Source organism: Ornithorhynchus anatinus, chromosome 19 (assembly GCF_004115215.2).
Source record: "Ornithorhynchus anatinus isolate Pmale09 chromosome 19, mOrnAna1.pri.v4, whole genome shotgun sequence".
Classification (NCBI taxonomy): Eukaryota; Metazoa; Chordata; class Mammalia; order Monotremata; family Ornithorhynchidae; genus Ornithorhynchus; species Ornithorhynchus anatinus.
The window spans coordinates 26,748,483-26,773,023 of NC_041746.1; the positions used below are offsets into that span (position 1 = coordinate 26,748,483).

The 24,541-nt window shown below is 42.1% G+C and overlaps 1 protein-coding gene and 2 long non-coding RNA genes across 4 annotated transcripts in view; 1 reads left to right on the forward strand and 2 right to left on the reverse strand.

Annotated features, from left to right (window-relative positions):
• The first annotated feature begins 52 nt into the window (after positions 1-52).
• Positions 53-3,914, forward strand: LOC114805672. The gene is made up of 2 exons (XR_003753681.2): positions 53-102; positions 2,552-3,914. It is a non-coding gene; the product is annotated as an uncharacterized LOC114805672 (long non-coding RNA).
• A 617-nt stretch (positions 3,915-4,531) lies between these two features.
• On the reverse strand, positions 4,532-13,219 carry LOC120639008. Its single transcript, XR_005661090.1, has 2 exons — positions 10,410-13,219; positions 4,532-5,947 (listed from the first exon to the last, which is right to left on the reverse strand). It is a non-coding gene; the product is annotated as an uncharacterized LOC120639008 (long non-coding RNA).
• An 8,130-nt stretch (positions 13,220-21,349) lies between these two features.
• LOC100079890 (synaptotagmin binding cytoplasmic RNA interacting protein) overlaps positions 21,350-24,541 on the reverse strand; it is a 27,018-nt gene continuing 23,826 nt past the window's right edge. The window contains exon 12 of one of the 2 annotated variants that reach the window (XM_029047231.2): positions 21,350-24,366. In XM_029047231.2, the coding sequence (XP_028903064.1) occupies positions 24,325-24,366 (42 nt within the window). In that variant the 3' untranslated portion in view covers positions 21,350-24,324. The remainder of the gene's footprint in view (positions 24,367-24,541) is intronic. The other variant, XM_029047232.2, reaches the window with a different exon arrangement.

Sequence of the window (24,541 nt, forward strand, 5' to 3'; positions counted from 1 at the left end):
CCGCCGCCGCCGCCGCCATTCGCCGCCGCCCCTCCCGCCGAGGCCCCGTCCCCGCCGGCCGACAGCTGGGGCGGGGACGGGGACGCGATCCCCGCCGACCCGGTAAAGCGCCCGCCTCCAGCCGCCCGGGGCGGGGGGGAAGAAAGGGGACGGGAAAGGGGCCCCGGCCCGGCGGGGACTACAACTCCCGGCATCCTCGGGGGGCGGCGCGCCGCCTGCTGGGAGTTGTAGTCGGAGGATCCTTCGTTCATTCACTAGTATTCCTTGAGCTCTTGCTGTGGTGGTATTTGTTAGGCGCTTACTCTGTGCCGAGCGCTGTGCTGAGCGCTGGGGGAGATCCAGGGCCATCAGGTGGTCCCACGGGGGGCTCACAGTCTTCATCCCCATTTTCCAGATGAGGTCACTGAGGCCCAGAGAAGTGCAGTTGGTATTTTTGTTAAGCGCTTACTCTGAGCCGAGCGCTGTGCTGAGCGCTGGGGGAGATCCAGGGCCATCAGGTGGGCCCACGGGGGGCTCGCAGTCTTCATCCCCATTTTCCAGATGAGGTCACTGAGGCCCAGAGAAGTGCAGTTGGTATTTTTGTTAAGCGCTTACTCTGAGCCGAGCACTGTGCTGAGCGCTGGGGGAGATCCAGGGCCATCAGGTGGTCCCACGGGGGGCTCACAGTCTTCATCCCCATTTTCCAGATGAGGTCACTGAGGCCCAGAGAAGTGCAGTTGGTATTTTTGTTAAGCGCTTACTCTGTGCCGAGCGCTGTGCTGAGCGCTGGGGGAGATCCAGGGCCATCAGGTGGTCCCACGGGAGGCTCGCAGTCTTCATCCCCATTTTCCAGATGAGGTCACTGAGGCCCAGAGAAGTGCAGTTGGTATTTTTGTTAAGCGCTTACTCTGTGCCGAGCGCTGTGCTGAGCGCTGGGGGAGATCCAGGGCCATCAGGTGGTCCCACGTGGGGCTCACAGTCTTCATCCCCATTTTCCAGATGAGGTCACTGAGGCCCAGAGAAGTGCAGTTGGTATTTTTGTTAAGCGCTTACTCTGTGCCGAGCGCTGTGTTGAGCGCTGGGGGAGATCCAGGGCCATCAGGTGGTCCCACGTGGGGCTCACAGTCTTCAGCCCCATTTTCCAGATGAGGTCACTGAGGCCCAGAGAAGTGCAGTTGGTATTTTTGTTAAGCGCTCACTATGTGCCGAGCACTGTTCTAAGTGCTGGGGCAGATACAGGATAATCAGGTTGTTCCACGTGGGGCTCACAGTTAATCCCCATTTTACAGATGAGGGAACTGAGGCACAGAGAAGTGAAGTGACTTGCCCACAGTCCCACAGCTGACAAGTGGCAGAGCTGGGAGTTGAACTCATGACCTCTGACTCTGAAACCCCGGTTCTTTTCCACTGAGCCACGGTGACTTGCCCAAAGTCACACAGCTGCCTTACTATGTGCAGAGCACTGTACTAAGCGCTTGGAATGGACAAATAGGTAACAGAGACAGTCCCTGCCCTTTGGCGGGCTTACAGTCTAATCGGGGGAGACGGACGGACAAGCACAATAGCAATAAATAGAATCAAGGGGATGAATATCATTAAAACAATAGCAATAAATAATGATGTTGGTATTTGTTAAGCGCTTACTACGTGCAGAGCACTGTTCTAAGCGCTGGGGGAGATACAGAGGAATGAGGTTGTCCCACGTGAGGGTCACAGTCTTCATCCCCATTTTACAGATGAAAGAACTGAGGCCCAGAGAAGTGAAGCGACTTGCCCACGGTCACACAGCTGACAAGTGGCAGAGCCGGGATTCGAACCCATGAGCTGGAATCAAGGAATTTAGAATCATGAAATAGAATCAAGGTGATGTACCTCTCATTAACAAAATAAATAGGGTAATGAAAATATATACAGTTGAGCGGACGAGTACAGTGCTGTGGGAGTTGTAGTCGGAGGAGAGGGAGGACCAGGTTGGGAGGGGAGAAAGGAGGTAGGAGAGGAAGGAGATAGCCTCGTTCCACCCACCCCTCCATCATCCAGTGGGGCTCAGTGGAAAGAGCCCAGACTGGGGAGTCAGAGGTCATGGGTTCAAATGCCCGGCTCCTCCACTTGTCAGCTGGGTGACCTTGGGCAAGTCACTTCTCTGGGCCACAGTTACTCCCTCTGTAAAATGGGGATTGAAGACTGTGCACCCCACGTAGGACAACCTGATGACCTTGTATCCTCCCTGGTGCTTAGAACAGTGCTTGGCACCTAGTAAGCGCTTAACAAATGCCATCCTTATTAAGCAGCGTGGATCAGTGGAAAGAGCCCAGGCTGGAGTGTCAGAGGTCAGGGGTTCGAATCCCTGCTCCGCCACTTGTCAGCTGTGTGACTGTGGGCAAGTCACTTCACTTCTCTGGGCCTCAGTTCCCTCATCTGTAAAATGGGGATTAACTGTGAGCCTCATGTGGGACAACTTGATGACCCTGTATCTCCCCCAGCGCTTAGAACAGTGCTCTGCACATAGTAAGCGCTTAACAAATACCAACATTATTATTATTATTATTACCCTGTCCTTTCTCTCACTTAGGTCCGTGTGAATGACGTCTCTTGGCTGGCCTGGGCGCCTGCCCTTCAGGCTCCGGACTGCCGCAGAGCCGCTCCTGCGCTACACTCTCCACCCCCTCACTTCGGGCTCAGAGGGTCTCCCCACCCGGTGCCACCTGCGCCCCCAGATGAGGCCGGGCGGAGTGCTCTCATCGCTCAGCATCGGTGCTGCACTGTGGTTTCGGGGCATTGGAGCCTTTTTTCAAAAAATGGGAGTCGAGCACATAGGGAAATCTGTCCACCAGGTTGGCAGGTGGTGCTTGGCACAGGGTAGACGCTTAAATATTTAGGCCTTTAGTAAGGATGGTATTTGTTAAGCGCCTTCAGTGTACCAGCCACTTGAAGGCTTTGTGGCAGATGCACCAGAAAGGTGCACTTCTACAGAGAGTCAATGTTGTATTTTGTCATTCAACCTGTTTTTCAAGTCAGCCCTCCTACTCTTAAGATTATCGTGTTTAAGTACAGAAAATCTGTGATTTAAGGCACTTTGAGTTAAGTGCTCACTGTGTGCAGAGTTCAATAGTTAGTAGACACAATCCCTGACCACAAAGAGCTTACTATCTACATATGTGGGTTTCAGCTTTACAAAAAATTAGTTGTTCTTCATAGGTGAAGACACCACTACTCACTGATTGGGAAAGTCACCTATGAGTCCCTGCATGACTGAAAAGGTCATGCATGCACCCACAGCCCTGATCACCTTGTGGACCCCCCAAGGAATTTCTTGTGGTTTTCGTTAGGTTCAAAGTTGCAGTACCTGACACTTCTCTTTTGCCTCCTTGTTCATTGTTCCTTAAGAAGCTTGAGCTCAAAACAGCCCACTCGCTTCTTGATAGTAGTGTGCCGTGCTGATCCTTGGCAATTGTCTATTTTCAGCTGGGAGGCAGCGTGTTCTGAAACTTTGTTTTCCCATATCCTTAAAATATCTCCTCTGCCCTTGCTCTTGGTTTCTCAATTTCCACTCTCTGTCCAGCAGCTGTCTGGGTGTCTTGCTGTCATTCATTCCCAAGTGCCCCACCCAACTTTGACACTAGGCTCCTTTTGTGGCACTAGCTTCAAGGGGTTGGGGGAGCTAGGAGGGTACACTGGGAATTGGGGAACTATTTTCAAAGCTGCACTGGACTGGTTGCGGGGCAGGGGGAGGTGGCAGCAGGAAAATTTCTAAAGGACAAGGAGGTGGGAGGGATGAGGCCAGAGGGCCTCGGGGAGGGAAGGGTTACTTGCTCATCAGGGCCGTCACCTGGAAGGATCCACATGACTTATTAACGTGAAGTAAAAGTTGGTTACTCTGTTGTGGAGCCCCCTGACAATATAAAGACATTAAAGACATTCATTTGGCTATATTACTCATCTCTCAGAGTACATAATCTCAATAAAAATAGGCTATATAACCTTGGTTCAGGAAGCCCCCCATTTATATCACTATTCTGGTTTAGATCATTTTGCTTTAGGATATGATTTTCAGGACCCAATTATGTAATGAATCAGAGGACTTCCTTATAAGGCATATTAAAAAAAACAACTCTTGGGCTTTTTTCCATTTAAGTACCATAGTTAAAGAATGAAATTTTTCATTTAAAGTTATCCCAACCCAAATACTACAAAAATATTTTAAATTTAAATTTAAGGATAAAAAACAATGTATTAGATTTCAAGAGAACTGTGTCACTGACTCAGATGCTATAAGAAGCCGTCATGATCTAATGCCCACGAGCACGGGTCTGGGAGAAAGCTAGTCCTAGTTTTTCCACCTCCCTGATGTATGATCTCTGGCATATCTCTCCATGCCCATTTCCTCATGTAATGTGAAGATAATGCTACCTGCCTCAGCGATTCTGCAAGGACGAGACTTGATGTAAAAACACTTCAGCTAATCCGGAAGTGCCATGTGTGTTCAACATAACTTTCTCAAATAGCATATGACCGCTTTTTCTATGTAAAAAAAAAAGTGCTTATACACAGATTTTCTTCTTAAATCCAGTTATTTAAAATCACCCAATAAGTAAATAAAACAAATCAGATCATGTTGCTACTAGCTTGTACTTATTTTCTAGGTTGCTTGACATACATTAGTAATCATTAATAATGATCTAGAGTATCAGGAATCAATCACAATCACATTTTAAATCCATATCGTGTGCAAGGCACTGTACTAAAAATACTAGAAAAATACATGGACATTAAGGCACAGTCCCTGCCTACAGGGGGGCTCACACTCTAAAATGGGGAGGGAAAACACAAAGCTCAAAAAAAGTTAAAATACGTTAACGTTGGCAATTCCCTGGTGACAAAAAAATGAACCGTCATTACTGCTTGGAGAAAGAAGGAACGTCACTGGCCACTTCACTGCTCCAGGAAGAGACATCCTTATCAAAACTCACATTTCCAAAATGCTATGTGCTGTGACAGGCAGTTTCATCCCACCCTCCACTCAAGAAAGGGTGGATCTTCTTCCTAGCAGAAGGTGGAAGGTTGGGGCTTCCTCTGTAAACTCAGAGGACTGGTGATTTGGCAGCTTGGGGCTACATGGTTCAGTCTTCCCCACCCAGCCTCTGAAGGAGACCTTCTTTAACTTTCTTCTTTTTCAGGCCTTTCATCAACTGGGTGCCACACCATGAGACTTTCAAACGGTTGTGTTGTGTAGAAGGGGTCGAACCAACCCACAGTCCTTCAGGCAGCCAAACCTAACTCTAAGAGCAACCCATTATTATGAACCTGAGTGAGGAAAGCAAAGCAAGTTACAGTAAGATGGCTTAGACTGGCTCCCCAAAAGCACAGATGTTGGTCATGTGGTCACACAATAGTTTGGCAAGAGTAAATAGGTCTGTTTGGGAAGAAATGGATAGTAACTGACTTTAGAAAATATTTATGGGATAAATGTTGGTTTATGGGAGCAGTTTGGTGAGCTGCACCAAACATCAGATTTTTCAGATAAAATATGACTTTGGTTAGGTGGAATTGGCTGTCAGACACAGTACGTAGGAGGCTTTTTGGATGAGACAAATGAGGCCATCAGAAAAGAGAATTCCTTGAAATTACTATTTACCCAAACTAAATGGCCTTTGGATAAATCCCCAGAGTGCCTTTTTGTAAGGTTACCTTTCCTGCTTCCAAGTGATGGTGTCACTTTAACATCTTTTTCCAGGTGGTGTACCACACATGAAAAACTGCACCAGTCTAAAAATTATTTAAAGTTAGTAGGCACAGGTATCCAGTTGGAGAGGAGAAATGCACTCACTACATTGAGCAGAATTACATATGTGAAGAATCATATGCCAACTGCTGATGATATAAAAAACTGCAGCAGATTCTTCCGAACCACTTCAACTCCACCCCAGAAGCAGGTGCTACTTCAGTTAGGCTTCTTTCAGGATGCCACCTACGATTGAGGATGCAAAATATAAATGGTTCAAGTGCAAGACACTTCCCTGCAGAGATGAAACATCTTCCCCTCCCCTTTAACTAAAAAACCGAAAAGGACTTCATTAATTGAAAGAGAAGACGTGAACCACCTCAAATAATATGTGAAATGTTTGATTTTGACATTGGGTAATTATAATTTATCCATTTTTAAGTACTGTTGTCCTCGTGAAGATTATTCTCCCAGAGCTGTTGCTTTTCTCCCCCAATTTCAGATCTGCTGCTGCTGCTGCTGCCACCACCAGTCACAAGGCTACTCTCTGTCTCTTTTGCCTCTCCCTCTAATTGGACATCTTAGTAGTAATGCTGGTATTTGTTAAGCGCTTACTATGTGCAGAGCACTGTTCTAAGCGCTGGGGTAGATACAGGGGAATCAGGTTGCGCCATATGAGGCTCACAGTTAATCCCCATTTTACAGATGAGGTAACTGAGGCACAGAGAAGTTAAGTGACTTGCCCACAGTCACACAGCTGACAAGTGGCAGAGCCAGGATTCAAACTCATGACCTCTGACTCCCAAGCCCGTGCTCTTTCCACTGAGCCATGCTGCTTCTCTGTAGTAAGTGTGGATTATTATTTTTTAATGAATGGACTCACTGATCAGTGGCAATCCCCACACTCAAATTTAGCAGGCAGTTGTCACAGATGAGGCTCAATAATTGATGTGCCATCTAAGACTTTTGATTTAGGGAGATGCAGGTTTCCCCAGTAGTGACTTTTTAGAAGGCAACAATCATGACCATGAACTCTCCATTCCAGCACCCATCCTCCAACAAAATGAGAGTTCCCTCACAAATTTTAGCTGGTCCCAGAAAAGGGCACCCTCACAGAGCCATATTCTAGCATTGAAGACCTTGTCTGCCCTTTGATGTGCAGCCTTCTAGCATGTACACAATCACTCTTTGTAGATGATCCTGGGCCTTTCTTCTATGGACTGATTAGCGCAAGCACACTGGGATACATACCTTGGATAGCTACCCAGTGCAGATGGTGCTGATATAAACACCCTGGTATTTACATCCTGTATCTACACAGACTTGGATTTATTGCAATATCTTCCAAAGATGGATGATAAACCCCATCTCTCTTAATTCTGCATTTTCTAGCTTTCTGGTCTCTTCCCCGGACTCTGGGCTGGCCTCTGAGCTTTTCCAAGGTGGTAATGGGTTTTATGGGTTGCTCTGTGCTCACTTCCAGGGTCCTCAACTGGTTAGTCCACTTTCTCCTTTTCTTTTAAAACAAGGGGAAACTTTCCTTTACATACAAACACACAAAATCTGGACAGTCTGTGATTAGAGTTAAACTTGAGTCCCATTTTTGCCCAAATGAACCTGATTTATAAATCCCTCAATTTTGCCAGTGAACTCCTCACAGTTCTATGATGAATGCCCCATAGTTCTACTGTTGTAAATAGAATGGATATTTAGAAATATTATCTCCTAAAGGCTTGGTTATTTTTAGTTCTGTAAATTTTCTTTCCACCCTAAGAATGTGGAGCAAAGTGGGAAATTATCTGCACTGACAGGTGGCAGCTAAATTAGCCTCACACAGTACTGGGACAGTTATGGTGAGAAGGCAGGGGATGCTGAGCCACTTCTCTGAGACTGCCATGGAAGAGTGAAAGACCCCAGATGCTATGCCATGTGAGAATTGCTGACAACAGCTTTAACAAGCTGAATTGGTTGGGTGTCACGGGGATGAATTGCAGCCACTTCTGAGTTGGCTGGTGGACCATCCATCCACTCCTCCCTGGTCAAGGATGGCAGATGAAACTCCCTGTCCATTCCTTGCTCTCCAAAAGAAAGCCTTCAACTCAAAACCAGCATTTGGGTATTAAGTTTGCTTTGGAATTAGATACCTATTGGTAAGTATGCCAACAGGTAGCTATGCTGTTGAGTGTGGTTTTTGTTTTACACATTTCTGTCATTTGGACATGCCAGAGCACTACCAAATCACTTGGCAGGTAGAAGCTGAAGGGCAATCATCTTGAAAACCCCAAATTGTAAAACTGTATATCCATTTACCAAATTAGAAGACCCAATTATCCCCTAAATCAAATTACTTTTTTACCCCAATTATGTATGCCCTACCTATATCAATTTGAGAGAGGTGAGTTCATGACTGGGAGACAAGTTTGGGAATTCCTGAGCATGTGAGAGTAATATGCTGTTTCTTATTCTCCATGCCACTGGCCTCCCAAATAAAAATTTACACTCTGAGTATGTTTGAAAATTAGCCCAAATCTGGCTCGAGTTCTTTATTCAGAAAGGGGAAAAACCTCATGTGATTTGCAGAATCAAGTACATTTTTATGGACTTTCCAATGACAATTATACTAACCTTGAGCAACTCTGAGTTTATGTTTCCAATATGGAAATTGTGAAAGTTCTCCCCATTCCCAAACCAATGTGATTCAACCATAAGCCCATGGGTCTCATGAAGCAGCCCACAAATCCCCTTCACTAGAATATGAGCAGTGTCATTACTGGGTCAGTATACTGATTCTCTTCCTGACGGGGTAATAAAGGATGCTCAGAGGAAGGGGGTGAAGGTGGCTGTCCTTAACTTCTTCTGGACTACAGCTGCATCTCGCGGTATGCCAGACTGGTTCTAAATACCACTTTTCTGAGTGCACACCCCTCCTCCAACCCCCTTCTTCCCAGGCTCTGCAAGTTAGGCATGCACAAATTCCTGGGGGCTTTCCAGAAAAGATCTACTGGGTTGAAGGCTGGGCTAGGAAGAAGGAACAAGAATTGTGGAGAAGAGAGAACTCTTCACCTTGGGGATCAGATGTTGGCAGGAGGAACAGCAGTTCCAGGGGTTAATAATAGCCCTGTCCTCACTTCCTCCAATCAATCCACAAAGCAGCCTTTCTTTTAAAAGAGAAAATCCAAATGACTATCTTGTTCATTCTCTTTACTGAAGATGAGTAGTTTCGTATTCTGCCAAAGGAAAATAATTAACAGACTTCGGTGGCTCATTACATAAAGGCTTTGAGCTGTTCAAAACATTCATAGCCTTAGAAAAGTGAAGTAATACCTTCAAAAAAATAAAATCAAATCAAATTTCCCTCTAATCCAGGCTCCCTCCCACTACACACAAGACAGGAACTAAAGCATTTGCAGACAAATGGAGTAAGCCAATCGGCAATTCTACCTCAAACTGTCATCTATTTAGAACCAATTATAAAATCAATTTAGCCTAAATCTTAATGGTGATTGGCGAGTTAAGTATGAAAGATGCTCCTCATTAAATAGGTATTAACTTAATCAGATGGGCTAGGCTCAGCAATTTCTTCCTTTAAAACAGCAATCTCTCCTATTTCCTGTCAGTATGAGTTTTTCTCACACTTCACTGTTTTCCCTCAGAATTGTTTTTGTGCCCAAGAACTGACAGAGAAATGAAATAATTTAATGTCAGATATTTTAGGCCCTTTTCCTGACTCCTTTGGTGGTGGTGGGGAGGAGACACTGCAGAGAAGTTAGGCAAGGGCATTTAATTTAGAACTATTTTTTTTTTTTTACTTTTCCAAGTGACTTTCTAGATTGCTTCCTAAATCACAAATGCCCACAAATGTACCTTAAGGCTAACAGCAAAACAAATCATTAACCCTGTGCTCTCCTCAATTGAGACAACCCTACAGGAACAGCTTTTTATACATATATATGTGTGTATACACACACACACCCCCCCCCACCACTCCCCTCCACCTGCAACAGAACAAGAATGTCCTACCGCTTCTTTTCTCACTTCCACTCCAAAATGAGAAGCAATGTGGCTTAGTTGATAGAGCACAGACCTGGTGGTCAGAAGGACCTGGCTTCTAATCCCAGGTCTGCCACTTTTCTGCTGTGTGACCTTGGGCAAATCACTTCACTTCTCTGTGCCTCAGTTACCTCATCTAAAAAATGAGGATTAAGAATGTGATACCTTGTATCTACCCCGACACTTATAGTACAGTGCCTGGCACATAATGAGCACTTAAAAAGTACCATAATTTTTTTTTTTAAAAAAAAGGTAACTGTAGCCAATAGTAGGTTCCTCAGTATTTCCTGCTGGCCCAACCTTCTGAAAAGTGAAACTGGCACAGCCACAGGGAGATGCCGGGCACCAATCCCTCAAGGCTACCGTGCCTAGTTTTGGATCCTAGAACCCCTGACAGTGGCAGGTAACAGAGCTGCCACCAACCTCACAACCCATCATTTGTGGCAATCCTTTCTTCCTTCATATAATGGAGCAACATGTTCGATGAGTATTGTACATACACATGTGGTATGGAGACATGTAATCTTTTAATCATAACCACTTGAAAGAAACGTGATTATGGCTAGGGTTTGCATGGATAAGCAAGACATAGGGGGTAGTATGCCTTATTTGCCTTTGTTCAGCATCTATAAGAAGAGTGCAATTTAAATCAACTTACCAGGTTCATGCCCCTTTTAGCCAAAAAAATCCATGGAGCTAATGGTGGCTGAGGCATTCAGAGGAGCAGGTAGAGTCCTAAGGATAACGGCGTCGGGGCCAATCCTCACCGAGCTGCGTGGAAGTTGGTATTGACCACTGTGAAACTCCAACGATCAAGTTATCAATACAGTCAGAGAAAGTTCTTGGGGTTAGCCAGCAGGAATTTGTTGTGAGCATGCTTGACTGCAAGGTATTCACTGTGATTGTTATTGATAACCTTGCCTGATCCAGCACTCAAACCCGAGGATTCATCACTGAGACCATATGTAATGCTGTGATAGGCCTAATGAAAGGTTCATTTAGGCCCAGTACTTTGTGGCTGACGGTAACAAAGCGTGCTTGGAGAAATTTCTGTACAGTTCTTAAATGGTAGTGGGAAGAAAGCAGGGAAAAAATCAGTTGAAGACATCCAACCCTACATCATAATTCAACAAATTACATCTGGGGTAATATCTACTGACTATTAAACCCCAAAGGGAAGCATGAGGGCAACACAGGGTTTGTCTATCCAATCACTCTTAAAAATAGTGATCACAAGACAGATCAGATGCAGCATTAGGGGCTATTAAAATCTTGTCCTAAGATGTGCAACAGTTCTCTATTAGTCATATCCACAAGCCTTTATAAAGTCACAATCTCTAAAATGGAATCATACTTGTCAGCATCTTACAGGCTCACACAAGACACTTGACACTCAAACTCGGGTGAATAGTGAACTTAGAGGGTAATTCATTTGAATGATGTTTTCAAAGCTAGGAATTAGTCTACAGGTAGTATATCATAGCCTGTAGTCTACGGACAGTACATAATCAGTCATTTTAGCCAAATGGGAGAAAGGGTGGATTCTGCCCTCTTAGGTTTAGGATTAGTGTGAGCGAGAGACTTCTGCTCTGGAAATCCTCATCCTTTCCAAATAGCAAGTGGCTAGAAGTTGCCCAGTCATGAGCAACTGACATTCCAAAGACAGATTTTCTCCAAATGGCTGATCTAGTGCCCTCACTAAGTGGCTCTTACATTTAGAAGAATTTGAGCAGCCCACCAACTCACTGGCCACATGAAAGAGTAATTCTTTCTTCACAACTTCATTTAAATGTAAAAATTAAAATGATGTTTTCTTGGTGTTTCAGTCTACCTCAGGGTGCTATTTCATAAGTGCGGTCAATATGACATGGAACGAAGTTGTTACCAATACACGCGGGCCACATCTCCATAGCCAAAGGGAAGCAGAAAACCAAGGCAGTCAAATCCGCTGGGTAATTCATGAGAAGGTCCCCTCCAGGCTGCATGTTGTCTTACTTTGTAACCCTGGAGAGACATAGTAGAGGTATCTTCTACCTTAACTACATGCATATATGCACATGCAACCCAAAGAGATGCTGTGCACAGGTGACAAAAACATGCAAATACATGCCAACGATGGACAGAAATGCCGACATTCCCCCACCCCCCCCTCCGACCACACCTCCCCCCGCAAAAAAATCACTGGTCATTTTGAAGGCAGCAGGTAAGGAGGTAGCTGGGGACTGGGTAGAAGGGGTGAATGGCCTGGGTTTGGGAAACCATGTACTCTTCATTTTCCTTGGCAGGGAAGGAAGAGGAGGAAACTCTTCTATAACAGAAGGTCAACCACTGCAACAAGATTAGGGTTGGGAGGGCAGACCATCAATACCCCATTGTCGCTGATGCCCCACTAATGTGAGAAGTGGGGCTGGCCTGAGGGAGACAAATTCATGCCTGCTTCCCCTATTTCACCCACTTAGTCAGTCACCACCTATGGCATCATCTACAACAGGGTTATTTGGCACTCAATAGGGTCCCAGTTGGGTTGCTTCTTGACTAGAGTATTAAACCAGTTTGAAACATATCTCCTACCCATTTGTATGACTGAGTTTAGGTTTCATTATACTGAGGAAAATTAACTGGCTCAAAAGAAACAAAACCTATTTAGGTTGGGCCAAACCACCCCAAAGGCACCACAGAAAGGGAGCTGGTGAAATAACTCACGAGATTCGGGCAATACCAGCAGCCTGCTGCTGCTCTGTATGGTTCCTGACAGAGGAGAGAGCCTGTGGCTGCCTGCCCCGCCACTTTTGAGTAGTTGGAGAAGGTTGCAGGAGTAAAAGTGTCAGGCAAACCGTTCTCCAAACCAGAAAGCTATGTCTTGTTCACACCCTTGCCAATGTGGCTCCCTCCAGCTACCAGGAGCCTGGCTATGCCCGTCTTTATGGTGCCCCATTGTCCAATGAGTCATCTTTCTTAGCTGCATCTCCTTTTTCTTCAGGAACACCTGGGGCTCCCCAAAGCTGCTGCTGCAGACTGTTCACTGCCAGGAAATAGAAGAGCAGAAGAGAGGGACCAGGGAAAAAAGAAAAAGTGATCGGGGTAAAAAAGACTGGAAAAAGTGTGAGGGTCCTTAGGCACTGGGCAGATTGTTAGTATTCAAGTGATTTTTTTTCCTAGAACAGTTACTAAATAGTTGGATATGTAAAAATTCAGATTAAAGGTAACCACCAAACTTTGGAAATCAAATTATATTCAGCTGTAGGGGTTTTCCTAATTTACCATGCAAAAGCAAGTTCCAACATAGAAGTAAAAAGAAAATTATCACCTTTGGGTTTTCTCGAACATCTTCAAGTTATCTGGATATCCACCTTCTGGTCTGATTCTACTGGTCCATTAAACACCTACTGGGTTTTGCATACTCCCTCAGCCTCCTCTAATAATAATGGTATTTGCTAAACGCTTGCTATGTGCCAAGCACTGTTCTAAACACTGGGATAGATACAAGGTAATCAGGTTGTCCCATGTGGAGCTCACAGTCTTAATCCTCATTTTACAGATGAGGTAACAGGCACAGAGAAGTTATGTGGCTTGCCCAAGGTCACACAGCTGACAAGTGGCAGTTCTGGGATTAGAACCCACTTCTTCTGACTCCCAAACCCATGCTCTTTCCACTAAGCCACTCTGCTCTACTGTGCCAGCCCGTCAGTTTGGACCACAAACTATTTCAATTGCATTTGTCCAACCAGGCAGGAATTCACCCTGAATTTTCCACTTTGAAGAGCTGGTTTGTCGGTGGCTTTAGAAATCACAAAACGTGAAGTGATATAGGAGAACATAAAGCAGATTTGAATTTTTCCATTAAAGCACTCCTTTACCAAGGCAATTAAAATCAGATAGATCAAAAGTAAAAATTTAGGTTATTAGAGTTTGCTGCTGACTTGTTTTCAGATACAAGAATGGCTCCACCAATTCCACCCCCTCCCAGTTTTGAAAATGTAACAAAATATTAGAATCAGTTGCCCTACAAAATCTAAAAGTGTTATAAACTCTTTTTAGTAGTAATAGTATTACAGTGTGTGGAGCACTTGTACTACACATGGTGAGAGAATATAGAGGTAATAATAATAATAATGTTGGTATTTGTTAAGCGCTTACTATGTGCAGAGCACTGTTCTAAGCGCTGGGGTAAACACAGGGGAATCAGGTTGTCCCACGTGGGGCTCACAGTCTTAATCCCCATTTTACAGATGAGGGAACTGAGGCACAGAGAAGGTAAGTGACTTGCCCACAGTCACACAGCTGACAAGTGGCAGAGCTGGGATTCGAACTCATGAGCTCTGACTCCAAAGCCCGTGCTCTTTCCACTGCGCCACGCTGCTTCTCAATTAAACACAGTCCCTGTCCATTTGGCAGTGGGGTAGGGGGTTGGGCTCACCTATAAATTTTGCCACTGCTTTTCTGAGGTAGACCTCAAATTATTATGTGATTCATGCCCTAGAACAACATCTTAGGTTGGGGCCTTCTTCATCAAATTAATTTTTCCAAGTAAGATGAGCCTTCCAAGAAGATTCCTTGTCAGTTTCTTCCCACATTACATAAAAGCCCCTCACAATTCTAGTATTTTTGTTTAACAAAAGGCAGAAGGCAAAATTGCCTTCTTCTATGTAGATCATTCTCTCCTGTTCAGTAGAACTTCTGAGAAAACACAAATGTTCCCACAAAAAGGAAGTTCAGGACAATGAAATTTCTCATGCTTACTCAGAGTTGTATCATTAATAGCCAGTAAAAAGAAGGGAGGCTTATTACTTTACTCATTGCTACCCACCTGTCATTCTTCGGCAGGGAAAACCAAGTGACAGGAAAATAGTAATGTGGAGGCTCAGAGGGGAAACCAGACTGTAAATCAGAGCAATTGACAAACCAAATGTTTTACCTTTCTGCTTTTCTTTTTCCAAATGTTCACCGTGGAATTTGGGTCCATATTCCACTAACCACTGGGTTTTCCATATGGGTTATCCCTTCAGGAAAAGTGAAGGCCGAGGACAGGTTTGGGATGTTTTATTCCTTCCCATTTTCTTTTCCTAACAACAACAAAAAAATCCCTCCACCGAAGATAAACAATGTGAAATGAAGAACTTGAAGACCTGAACTTTTTGAGGGAGGGAGCTAGATGTTACTACACTTTTGGCCCCAAAATGAAGTGTGAGATTTCTTTCATCTATTGAGACACAAAAGTGGGATGTAGTGAAATATAAATTTAAAAGGAGTTAATACCATAAATCTAGTTAATCCACTATTTTCTTTGATGGCCCAGAAGACACTGAAGTGTTGTTTTAAGTATAAAATGTTAACACTGATTGTGCCAAATTTCCCTAGCTTGAAAACTGAGGAATTAACTTCCTTTGTTGCAGCAGAAATAGACTAAATGTATCTGAATTATAAAACATTTGCTAGAAAGACAGAAGCCTTTACTAATGAAAATTTTCTGCAGTTAGACTGATTCGTTAGAATTGGGGCTGGAAAGGAGGAAGAACATTTCAATTAACAGTTCTTTCCAGTTTTACCACCGATGTGTCTTTAGATGGAATATCAGGCAGTCAGCATTTTCCTGGAGTTTGCAAAGCATCCTTTGGTCACAGATGATATTCTGGCCAACGATACTTGCACTTCCCAACTATTCAGAGAGAACCAAACACAAGGTTTGCACAATGTTGTGTAAGGCAAGTCCTGAGTTTAATTCTAACTTACTAGGCATGCCTTTTTTTTAATCAATCATCTAAAACCCATAGAGAGGAATATTTCTGGGTTTTCTTATGACAAAAAATGGATAGCACCAAGTTAAAATTTAATCAGTATTAAGCACGAAATTAAAAATAATGAAGCCCTCTGGATCATTCACAGTAGCTCACAATAACTCTGGAGCTGGGGCTTCTCCCACCCCTCCACTCATGAGTATTAGTGTTCCCCAGGACTTCTTGAGAACAGTAAAAAGAGCTCCAGGCACCACTTTTAGAATTGGCTTAATAGGGTTTAGGGCTGGAAGCAGTCTCCACTCTCTGCATTCCCTTGCACCCCCGCCCAAGGTGGATCAAGTGTAGCGTTTGGCCACTGCCTCCTCACCCATTCTCCCACCAAATTAAATATGCTGAACCATAGGGTCCTATATACCCAGGTTACCTCCTCAAATATAAGGCAGGTTTGATTCTCCAAGCATCGCTTTAAACCAGACAGCAGCTGGCATAGTGGCCTATTCCAAATGAGTGGAGGGATCCTGTCCCATTGCAGAGATACTGTAAGGACAAATAAGACAATACAGATGAAAGCATTTGGAACTCTTCAAAAGAGTGGTGTTATTTAATCCCTAAGGCATTACTGCTGACGTATAACTGCTTCTGCAATTTGGGTAAGCAGCAGTCTCTCAGCACCAAAGAACTGGCCTAATGTGCCTTCAGTGAGTAGCTTTTAGTCACGTTAGTACAAGTTCCAGAGTACCCTTTATATCACAAGGCTATTTGCAGAAGCCGTATTTCTTGAAACAATGTGTTATTCTCCTACACCACCCCCTCTTTAGAAATTACTGAATTTGGAATCTTTTTACAGGGTCAACCTCCCTTAAAAAAAATTGTCAAAGTCAGATCTATTAAAATTTTAAGATTCCAAGCTTTCATTATTTGTGACTTACCTTAGAAATGCTAACAGTCTTTTAAGAAACAATATCATTGAACATTTATTAAGTGCCTAGCATGCTAAGCACTCTACACATGTACAAAGACATCATCCCTGCCCTCAAGGAGCTTACAGTCTGAGACAAGACAGAAATACATACAGTAGGAGGTATTTAGCCCGAAGCTTTTACACGGAAGTTTCTCCTTTTCTTGACCTTTTAATTCCTTAATAAAGTAGGCCTAGGAAAGAGGAAAATCAAGGAGCATGGAGGCAAGGAATGAAGGGAGGAGGAAGGCAAGGAAGAAAATGAAGAGAGAAGCAGCATGTGGAAGAAGCAATGAAAGTAACTGCCAAAGTGACAAGAGAAATTGAATGCCCTTCCTGTAGATGGGAATTCTCACTGTCGATCCTGCTTCCAGAGAGATGTGGGTGCTGACCAGCGGTTAAAGACCTATCCAAAACAGGTTCATCAAGGTGACTGTTGGGTCCCTTTCTTGTAAGCGACTCTGTTGTGAACTCAAATGACAAATAAGGTCTAACAGTATTTTCGCTGTACTTGGAAGGGGTAGCCAACAACATCCCATAGTGGGACACTGAGGAACTGCAAATGTTTCACAGAACAGTCATCACATATCTTCATTACCTCAATCATCAGTTTTCTTTAAAGTTGACAGAATCTGAAGGCAAGAAAAGTTGACAAACCAAGAGTGAGCTTGATACTAGAAATTCATTTTACCAGATCTTAGAATCCTGATCCAGGGAATGGGATTCCTTGAGTGGTTAAAAGCTGAAAATCCTTTGTAAGGCTAAGCAGAACTATTCTTCTCTGGTTGCACTCTGATGCTAATTGTACCTGTATGCCTTTTTTCCCCATTCCTGTTAAAATTAGCAAAAAGCAATGGGAAATAGTTTTTAACTACACTGTTTTTATTTGACTAACATCACTCATAAACCTTAAAGAGATGAATGTGTAAAATGACAATGAACTGAGTACATAAGTGCCAGAAGAAAGGTATAAAATACAGTACTGTATTATAGCCAGTTCTTGATTACTAAAGGGTAGGTGGCCTAATTTGTGGAATTTCTAAGGCTTTGCTTCACCATCACTTTGTTACAACCTCTGGTCACATCAATTGTCATTAGCACCTCAACCAGAGGGGAAAGATGATTAAACACAAATACAGTTTACCTGAATCGGTCTATACCTCCCTCAAGAGTTTGGACACATATCTTGAATAAAGACCTTCTGTAACTTCATTTTTTATAGGCCAAAAGTACTACTCCCTGTGCTGTACTGGGGAAAAAAAAAGTTCAGAGAGACTTATGTCCCCACTTTTGTAGTTTCAATCACTTACATAATTATCCATTTCAGGAAATCAAAGTTGTAGACTCCCCTGCCCTGGATAACATATAGATGGCTGTAGTTTATCATTGAAAGGAACATGCTAGTACCCATTAACATACTAAAATGCTCCCCAAAAACAAAGAACTGAGACTTCTTAAGGAAATCAAGTCTATCTTTTCCAAGTTCAGCTGATAGGCCTAAAAGAGTCAAGACATTTGACAGTTTATAAACATTCAGCACTGTAAGCATATGCTGCCTTTTCAAATACTGCCAACAAAAATATGATTCTGATTTCAAAACACTGCCTAAACAACAAGGCAAAGTCGGGAAAATTTTAGTGAAGCAGACCAAAATTGGATTTCAAATGGCAACTGTTGGAATAACCTTTGTCGGATCTATTTGCACAACATGATAAACTAGTTCATGTAATGAGAAGCCTCCACCATAATTTTACATAATCAATTTGCTTGTGATCCAATCCCCCTTCACATTTCAGTAGTACCTCAAGTTTGCACAGAATCACTTTTCCCAAATGCTTTCATACTGCTTTTCTCATTTTTTCCCAAGACAAGCCTGAGGAATAAGATAATGGTTGGCTGCAATTTGTATTGTGGAATTTACCAAGTGTTACCAAAGTTTCACTTTTGGCAAAAGAGCAAGACCTACAAATTGTGATGCAAAGGATATGCGGGGAAGCTCAAAAAATTTTTCAGAGAATGTTTCTCGGATACCAAAGCCCTAATATTTCACATAAAAGGCAGAAGTGAGTTTCTCCTTATCTTTCATAGTGGAAGACCAATTCACTTAAACTGAGTTAAGCAGTAAAAACCATGGCCCAATGGAAAGAGCAAAGGCCTGAGTCAGAGGGCTGGGTCCTACTTCTGGCTCTGCCACTTATGTGGCCTTGGGCAAGTCACAATCTCTCTGGGCCTGTTTTCTCATCTGCAACATGGGGACTCAATACCTATTTTGCCACCTACTTAGGAGGCAAAACCCACGTGGAACAGGGACTATGTGACCTGATGATCTCGGATCTACCCCAGTGCTTAGTAGAGTGGATGGCACAAAGTAATACACTTAAATACTACAATTATTAATAGCTACCTAGCTGCATTTACTCTCCTCTTGGAAATCCCACCTCAAGGTCTTACATTCAGATAGATCTACTAGGTGAAGAGTGAAGGCACTTTGCATGCTGGGACATGTTCACTCAGAAACACGCCCAAAGTGAATCCACTGGGACACTGGAACAAACATAAAATTAGGTGAAGCACTCTATGTTACCCAAGATTTCTTCAAATGGAGTGGAAAGCTAAGGGGCGGATTCAAGCAATTATCTGTATAGGAGAAAGGTAAATGAGACTTAGTGAGAGGGTAGTGGTAAAATATTACTGAAATTTTAACTGCTTTTAAAGGGGCTGAGGGGGACATGGAAATACATGGAAGGCATCCGCGATAACTCTGGAACTCCTGGACTTCGAGACATAAAGCTACAAAAATAGGTCTTTATTCTTATTAAAACAGAAATCAGAGCTACCTTCCTTGTTCTACAGACAACTGAACATTTTAAGTATAGACAAGAAAAATGTTTATACTTATTTCACTCACATACACACTCACAAAATAAAAAACCCCTAAGTTTGAAAGAACTACTATTGGAGGACTAACTGCAAGTCAGAGGCTGAAAATAACTTAAGGGTTTGAGTAGTTTTCACTAGGTGGATGGGACAAGTGCAGGGGAAAATACAAAACACACCATGGAGAATTCCAATTTAGAAATATCATTTGAGTATGACGTGCCAATAAATTTGAAGTTTTCCAAAGTTATACCCCAAACACTTTCTTCATGAAAAGTCTGCCAGTGGATGAAGTTCCTATAGGCCAGCCTTTTCAGATTTTTTGCTTAATCGGTTTATTGGACTATTTGTTTTCATTACCAAATTTAATGGATAGTGAACTGAATTCATACCCGATTTTAATTTCTTTGAAGGCTGGAGAAAATGTGTTAACTCAAAGTCAAACAGACTTAACAAATAAGTATGTTGCTTGCAGAAATAATTTTAGAAAGGGTTAAAGACAAGCTCGCGCCCTATAAGGTGTAAAGAATTTCCATTTGGAAAACCAATGGCACTCTTAGGATTCCGATTAAGAAACGGTTCCAAGGCGGCAGTTAGCAAATGAGCCATTTTTAAAGCTACCAAGCCCTCAAACACACTCACACAGCCAAGACAATCAGTCCTATAAATCCAGGTGATATAATAAAGTCAGGCTCTTCAGCTACTCACCGACTCCACATCCACCACTGAATCTAATGGTGCAGACAGCCAGACATACAATGTAAAAGCCGAAGAGAATATGCCTGTTTGAAGAAGTCTCGTTGGCTAGATGTGTAACCCAGTCACAACCTTACACAGATAAATCACCTGCATGCACCCTGTACAGTGCTCACAGCAAAATTCGGAGTTGGAAGCATTTTTGTTTTGGAATCACTTCTCATTCATAAATAGAAACCTGGGTTAGGCAGATGACATTACCTGGATACAGTCACTTCCTCTTCAAATTAAATCTGCTGGGCAGAGTCAGTAGAATGAGGCTGCAGACTAAAGTTTCCCACAAGAGCGGGAATACCTACAGAAAGAATGGACCACCCCCGCCCCCACCCTCCAACTATGCAGCCAGGCTACACATTCCACTAAAACTGAATCTTATTTTATGGTCACGCTTGTTCTTGGTCAATAGATCTTTTTCAGATGGCTCGTTTTATAAATGTCAATAGGTTTCCTTTGTGTGCTTGAGAACCTGAAGTTTTAACATCAAAAGACTGAGTGCTTAATATTATTCAGAGGGTGGTGTTAGAAACTAAATTAAGGAGCCCAATCCTTATTATCACAGGCCTGTTGTCACCTCTCTCTTCCAATACTTTAGACTCATTCCTGTGGCAAACCATTACCAGAAGGATGTTGGTCGTTTGGCACACCAACTTTCAGAATTACTAATTTCAAAAGTAAAAACACTTGCACTCAGGAACTTGACACTAAAGTATCTGGAGGTAGCTAGAGAACCTATTGGGTACCAACCACCACCTTGGGGTCAGGGTAGGAGAGGGGAAAGTTCCCTCAGCAACAATTTAGTCTGTCACCTTATATCAAAGGAAGGCATGGAGGTTTTGAAATTCTTCCATAAAAATCTTCATGACCAGCCTGGAAATAGAAGCACAGTTCACAGTCTATCACAATTTAAAAAAAAAAAAACTTTCTAAAGTATATAAATCAAATCTACGAGTGGTTTTGGTTGCCAAGTAGTCTGCAGAAATAAAACCTCGCCTTCTTATTTCAGTTTTGCAGTTGTTAAAGCATATCTGATAGGACCAAGCTTTAGTAAAAATCCTGCTGCGCACTTTAAAATTTGAAAAAAGTTCAAAGAACCAGAGTGCTTTAAGAATCATCTACAAGGAAAGGGTTTTTTTTGAAAACTTTTGAGTTTTGAAAGACAACCCTCTCCTTGCCAAAGCATACAGAATGTCAATAATCATCTTTTGACTCTCTGCTAACCCAGCAAAGAATCCACCAACAGAATTACAGAGAGTAAGCGACGCTAGTGAACAATTTCCCTCAATATGTCGACATTTATACTAAAGCAAAGCATTCTTGCATTTTTGTTGCTCATATCCATCACATCCCATATAAATGGCATTATTGCTTCACAGATCATGGAACACTTCAATTTTACTGACAGTCAAATGATGTGTATATGCGTTGCCCGTTTTCTTTGATCTTTTCATTAGTTTGAAAATACCATGATTGGCATTTCTTCTCAAAATGCCTTCGGTCACATTATCACCCATCACCACATGCATATTTAAGCTCGGCTCATATTGCTCAAAAACTGCACCCATGTCAGAACAGTGCAAATCAGATTTAATTTTTAAAAGTTATAATGGCTTGAATTCAAAGTTATTCAAATGAACACTGTCAAGTAATTTTGTATTTATATTTAAAAAGCTCTGCTTACAAAACCCTTATTCAAACGTTTTGTTATCAATTGTACTAATGCGCTCTTGACTCTGCACAGATCAGTTCACCCCACCTCCACCCCAAATTATTTTAGCGACCCAGCAGCCTTTTGCTACAGCCGGGGAAAGTGTTGACACTTTCACTCCAAGTCCAGAACACGTTTGTGAGCCCACAAAAGTGTATCTTTGAATTTCTTGGCAACGGAGAGATATCTTTTAGTCTAGAAACCGCTTTACCCCAATCTAACACCAGATCACTCTGCAGATCAAATTCACCCTAACACCTTGACAGTGTCCCTTTAAATCAGATGACAGTAAAGTGCCAATAGGTATGGCAATAACCTCTTAGATGGGATCATTTAACTCCTTGGCACTGGGGGAATCGCCAGCACCAAAGATTACATTGAGATTCAAATTTTCCTGAAGGCTACATTTAGTTCACCCCATTCTTCACAACCCAGTATCCTACCACCATGTTGGAAATGTGATGTAAAAACTGACGTAGCCCTCAAACTCTAAGATTTGAGAGGAAAGTGATGTACTTTTAAAAAGCACGGGACAATATAGAAAACTCTGTGGCAGCAAGTGTTTCCATTTAAGCACCAAGTACTGATTTTGCCACCCACATTTGTTTTAGGTTAGATTCAATAACCGGCAAGGCACATTTACATATATTCCAATGAATACTTATTGACAATTTTAAATTACACTTTATGTCCCAGCTATCCCAGTAATTGACATACAACATACTAAAATGGTTTATTAAAGTAACATAAAAAATCAATTAATGTGAAACATACAGGCTATTGGCAACCACTATTCTAAAAATTATGTAAGTACAAGTAAACATACTGAAATGTGTGCAACTCTAAGTTTTTAAACCAGAAGATTTCTGCACTAACACACATTTATATTAATGACACATAAAAAAAATAAAAACTTTATTACAAAAATAAGTTACACTCGCCTCCAGCTTACAGTATAAAACAATTTTATTTGCAGGAATGCAAAATGATTGTTTGCCATGAGCATTTTGAACATATGACATGTCTAATTTATCTTGTTAAAATTTGCATTTACTGGGGAACTGGTGTGTATAAAACCTTAATTAGGTATAATATGCTCTGATTTTCATTGTGGTGCCTACAGGGTATGTAATATAACTGCAGTATCCCTTTGGGGAAGGGGAAAAGGGAAGCTCTTTATGCCAAGTCCTAATTAAATCATAATTTTACATTTATCTTTAGCTATAAAGACAGGACTTGGACAAGGGTTTTTGTTTTTTTTTTCCCGAGGGTGATTCAATAGAGGATGCTTCACCACTGAACACTCACTGTCATCAAGGTGCTTTAGAAAATTAAAAACAGCACAAATGATTGTACTCTACTCTACTCTACAGGTTATCATGATCTGCATAAGAAATGGAAGGCTGATTCACATGTTTTTACAGTGAACAGCAATAAGAAATGCACTAATGAAAACATACCTTTTACCTAAAAAGCTAAACTACAGCCATATACTATTTTCTATGATTTATGAAAAACTTCAAAATATCCAAATGTCAGGCTTCACTGTACAACTGTCAGTTTTCGTCTGACTCTTTATAAAGGGACACTGCAGTATTTAGTACAAGTTGCGGATGCACTTTTTTGAACATCTGATGTCTTACAAAAGTAACATCTTGCTAAACTATTATACATCCAAATAACTACAATATCTGAAGAAGCAAGGCTGCTTTTTCAGCCACAAAATACGACAAAAGCAAGGCCTGTTATGATGGTCATGAGGAAGTCTTACAAGCCTCTGAAACTAAAGGCAACTAAGAATGTTACATTTGGTATATTATAACCGTACCCTCATATCATATTAAACAAGCCTTGCTTTTATCTACAAAGATTTTCTATGTACAGTACAGACAGGGTATAGTTCAATCCTCTGCTACTGAGGTAGTTAACCAACCCTTTAAAAAAGGTTCTGAAAAGAACCACTATCTGGAATGCCTGACTAACCAGCTCTGATGATTACACCTGAAACTGCTGTATCTGAACATAATTCAAAGTGATTACTATAAAAAAAAAAAGATAGAGACAATCATGATTAACCTTCGTGAGCAGAAACAAAATTTTAAGGATACCAATGGTGGCATTTGTCCATACCACTGCAAAAAATTTCAATGCACGAATTCAAGAGAAAATTTCAAAATACCACTGTTGGAATCCTTAATTCAAAAAACATGGGGGGAAAAATCTACTTAGAGCAGATTTTTAAAGAGAACTTTATTCTTTATTAAGATACCATGCTAGAAGTTATGAAGGATTTTGTTGAACACATTGGGAAAATAGAGTAGCTTTAGTTTAATAACTTGCACTGCAGAGAAAACTGTTAAAGAAATTCATATCAAAGTCCAAGTATTAGTTCAATGTCCCGTATTTGATTCCATGATCTTCAGAGGAAGGTCTTCTGCAATAGAATATGCTCCTATACAGCCGAGATACTTAAGGTTGCTTGATTTCCTTACCATTACTCCACTGCAAGCTTCTGGTGTAATCCCACATAGCAAGTCAGTCTTCATTGTAACAGGTCAGGACCGGCCTCGACCCCTTTTCCCTGCTAGCCAGGTAACAAAAGGAATCAGTTAGATAAATCATTTTAGATTGAAATTTGTACATTTAATGATAACATATAAAAATTAATAAGAAACACCTTAAAAATTAAACTTAAAAAAGAGAATTAAAAAAATGGCAACTTGCCATTTGATTGCTCCTAGCTTTGGTTTTTATTTTTG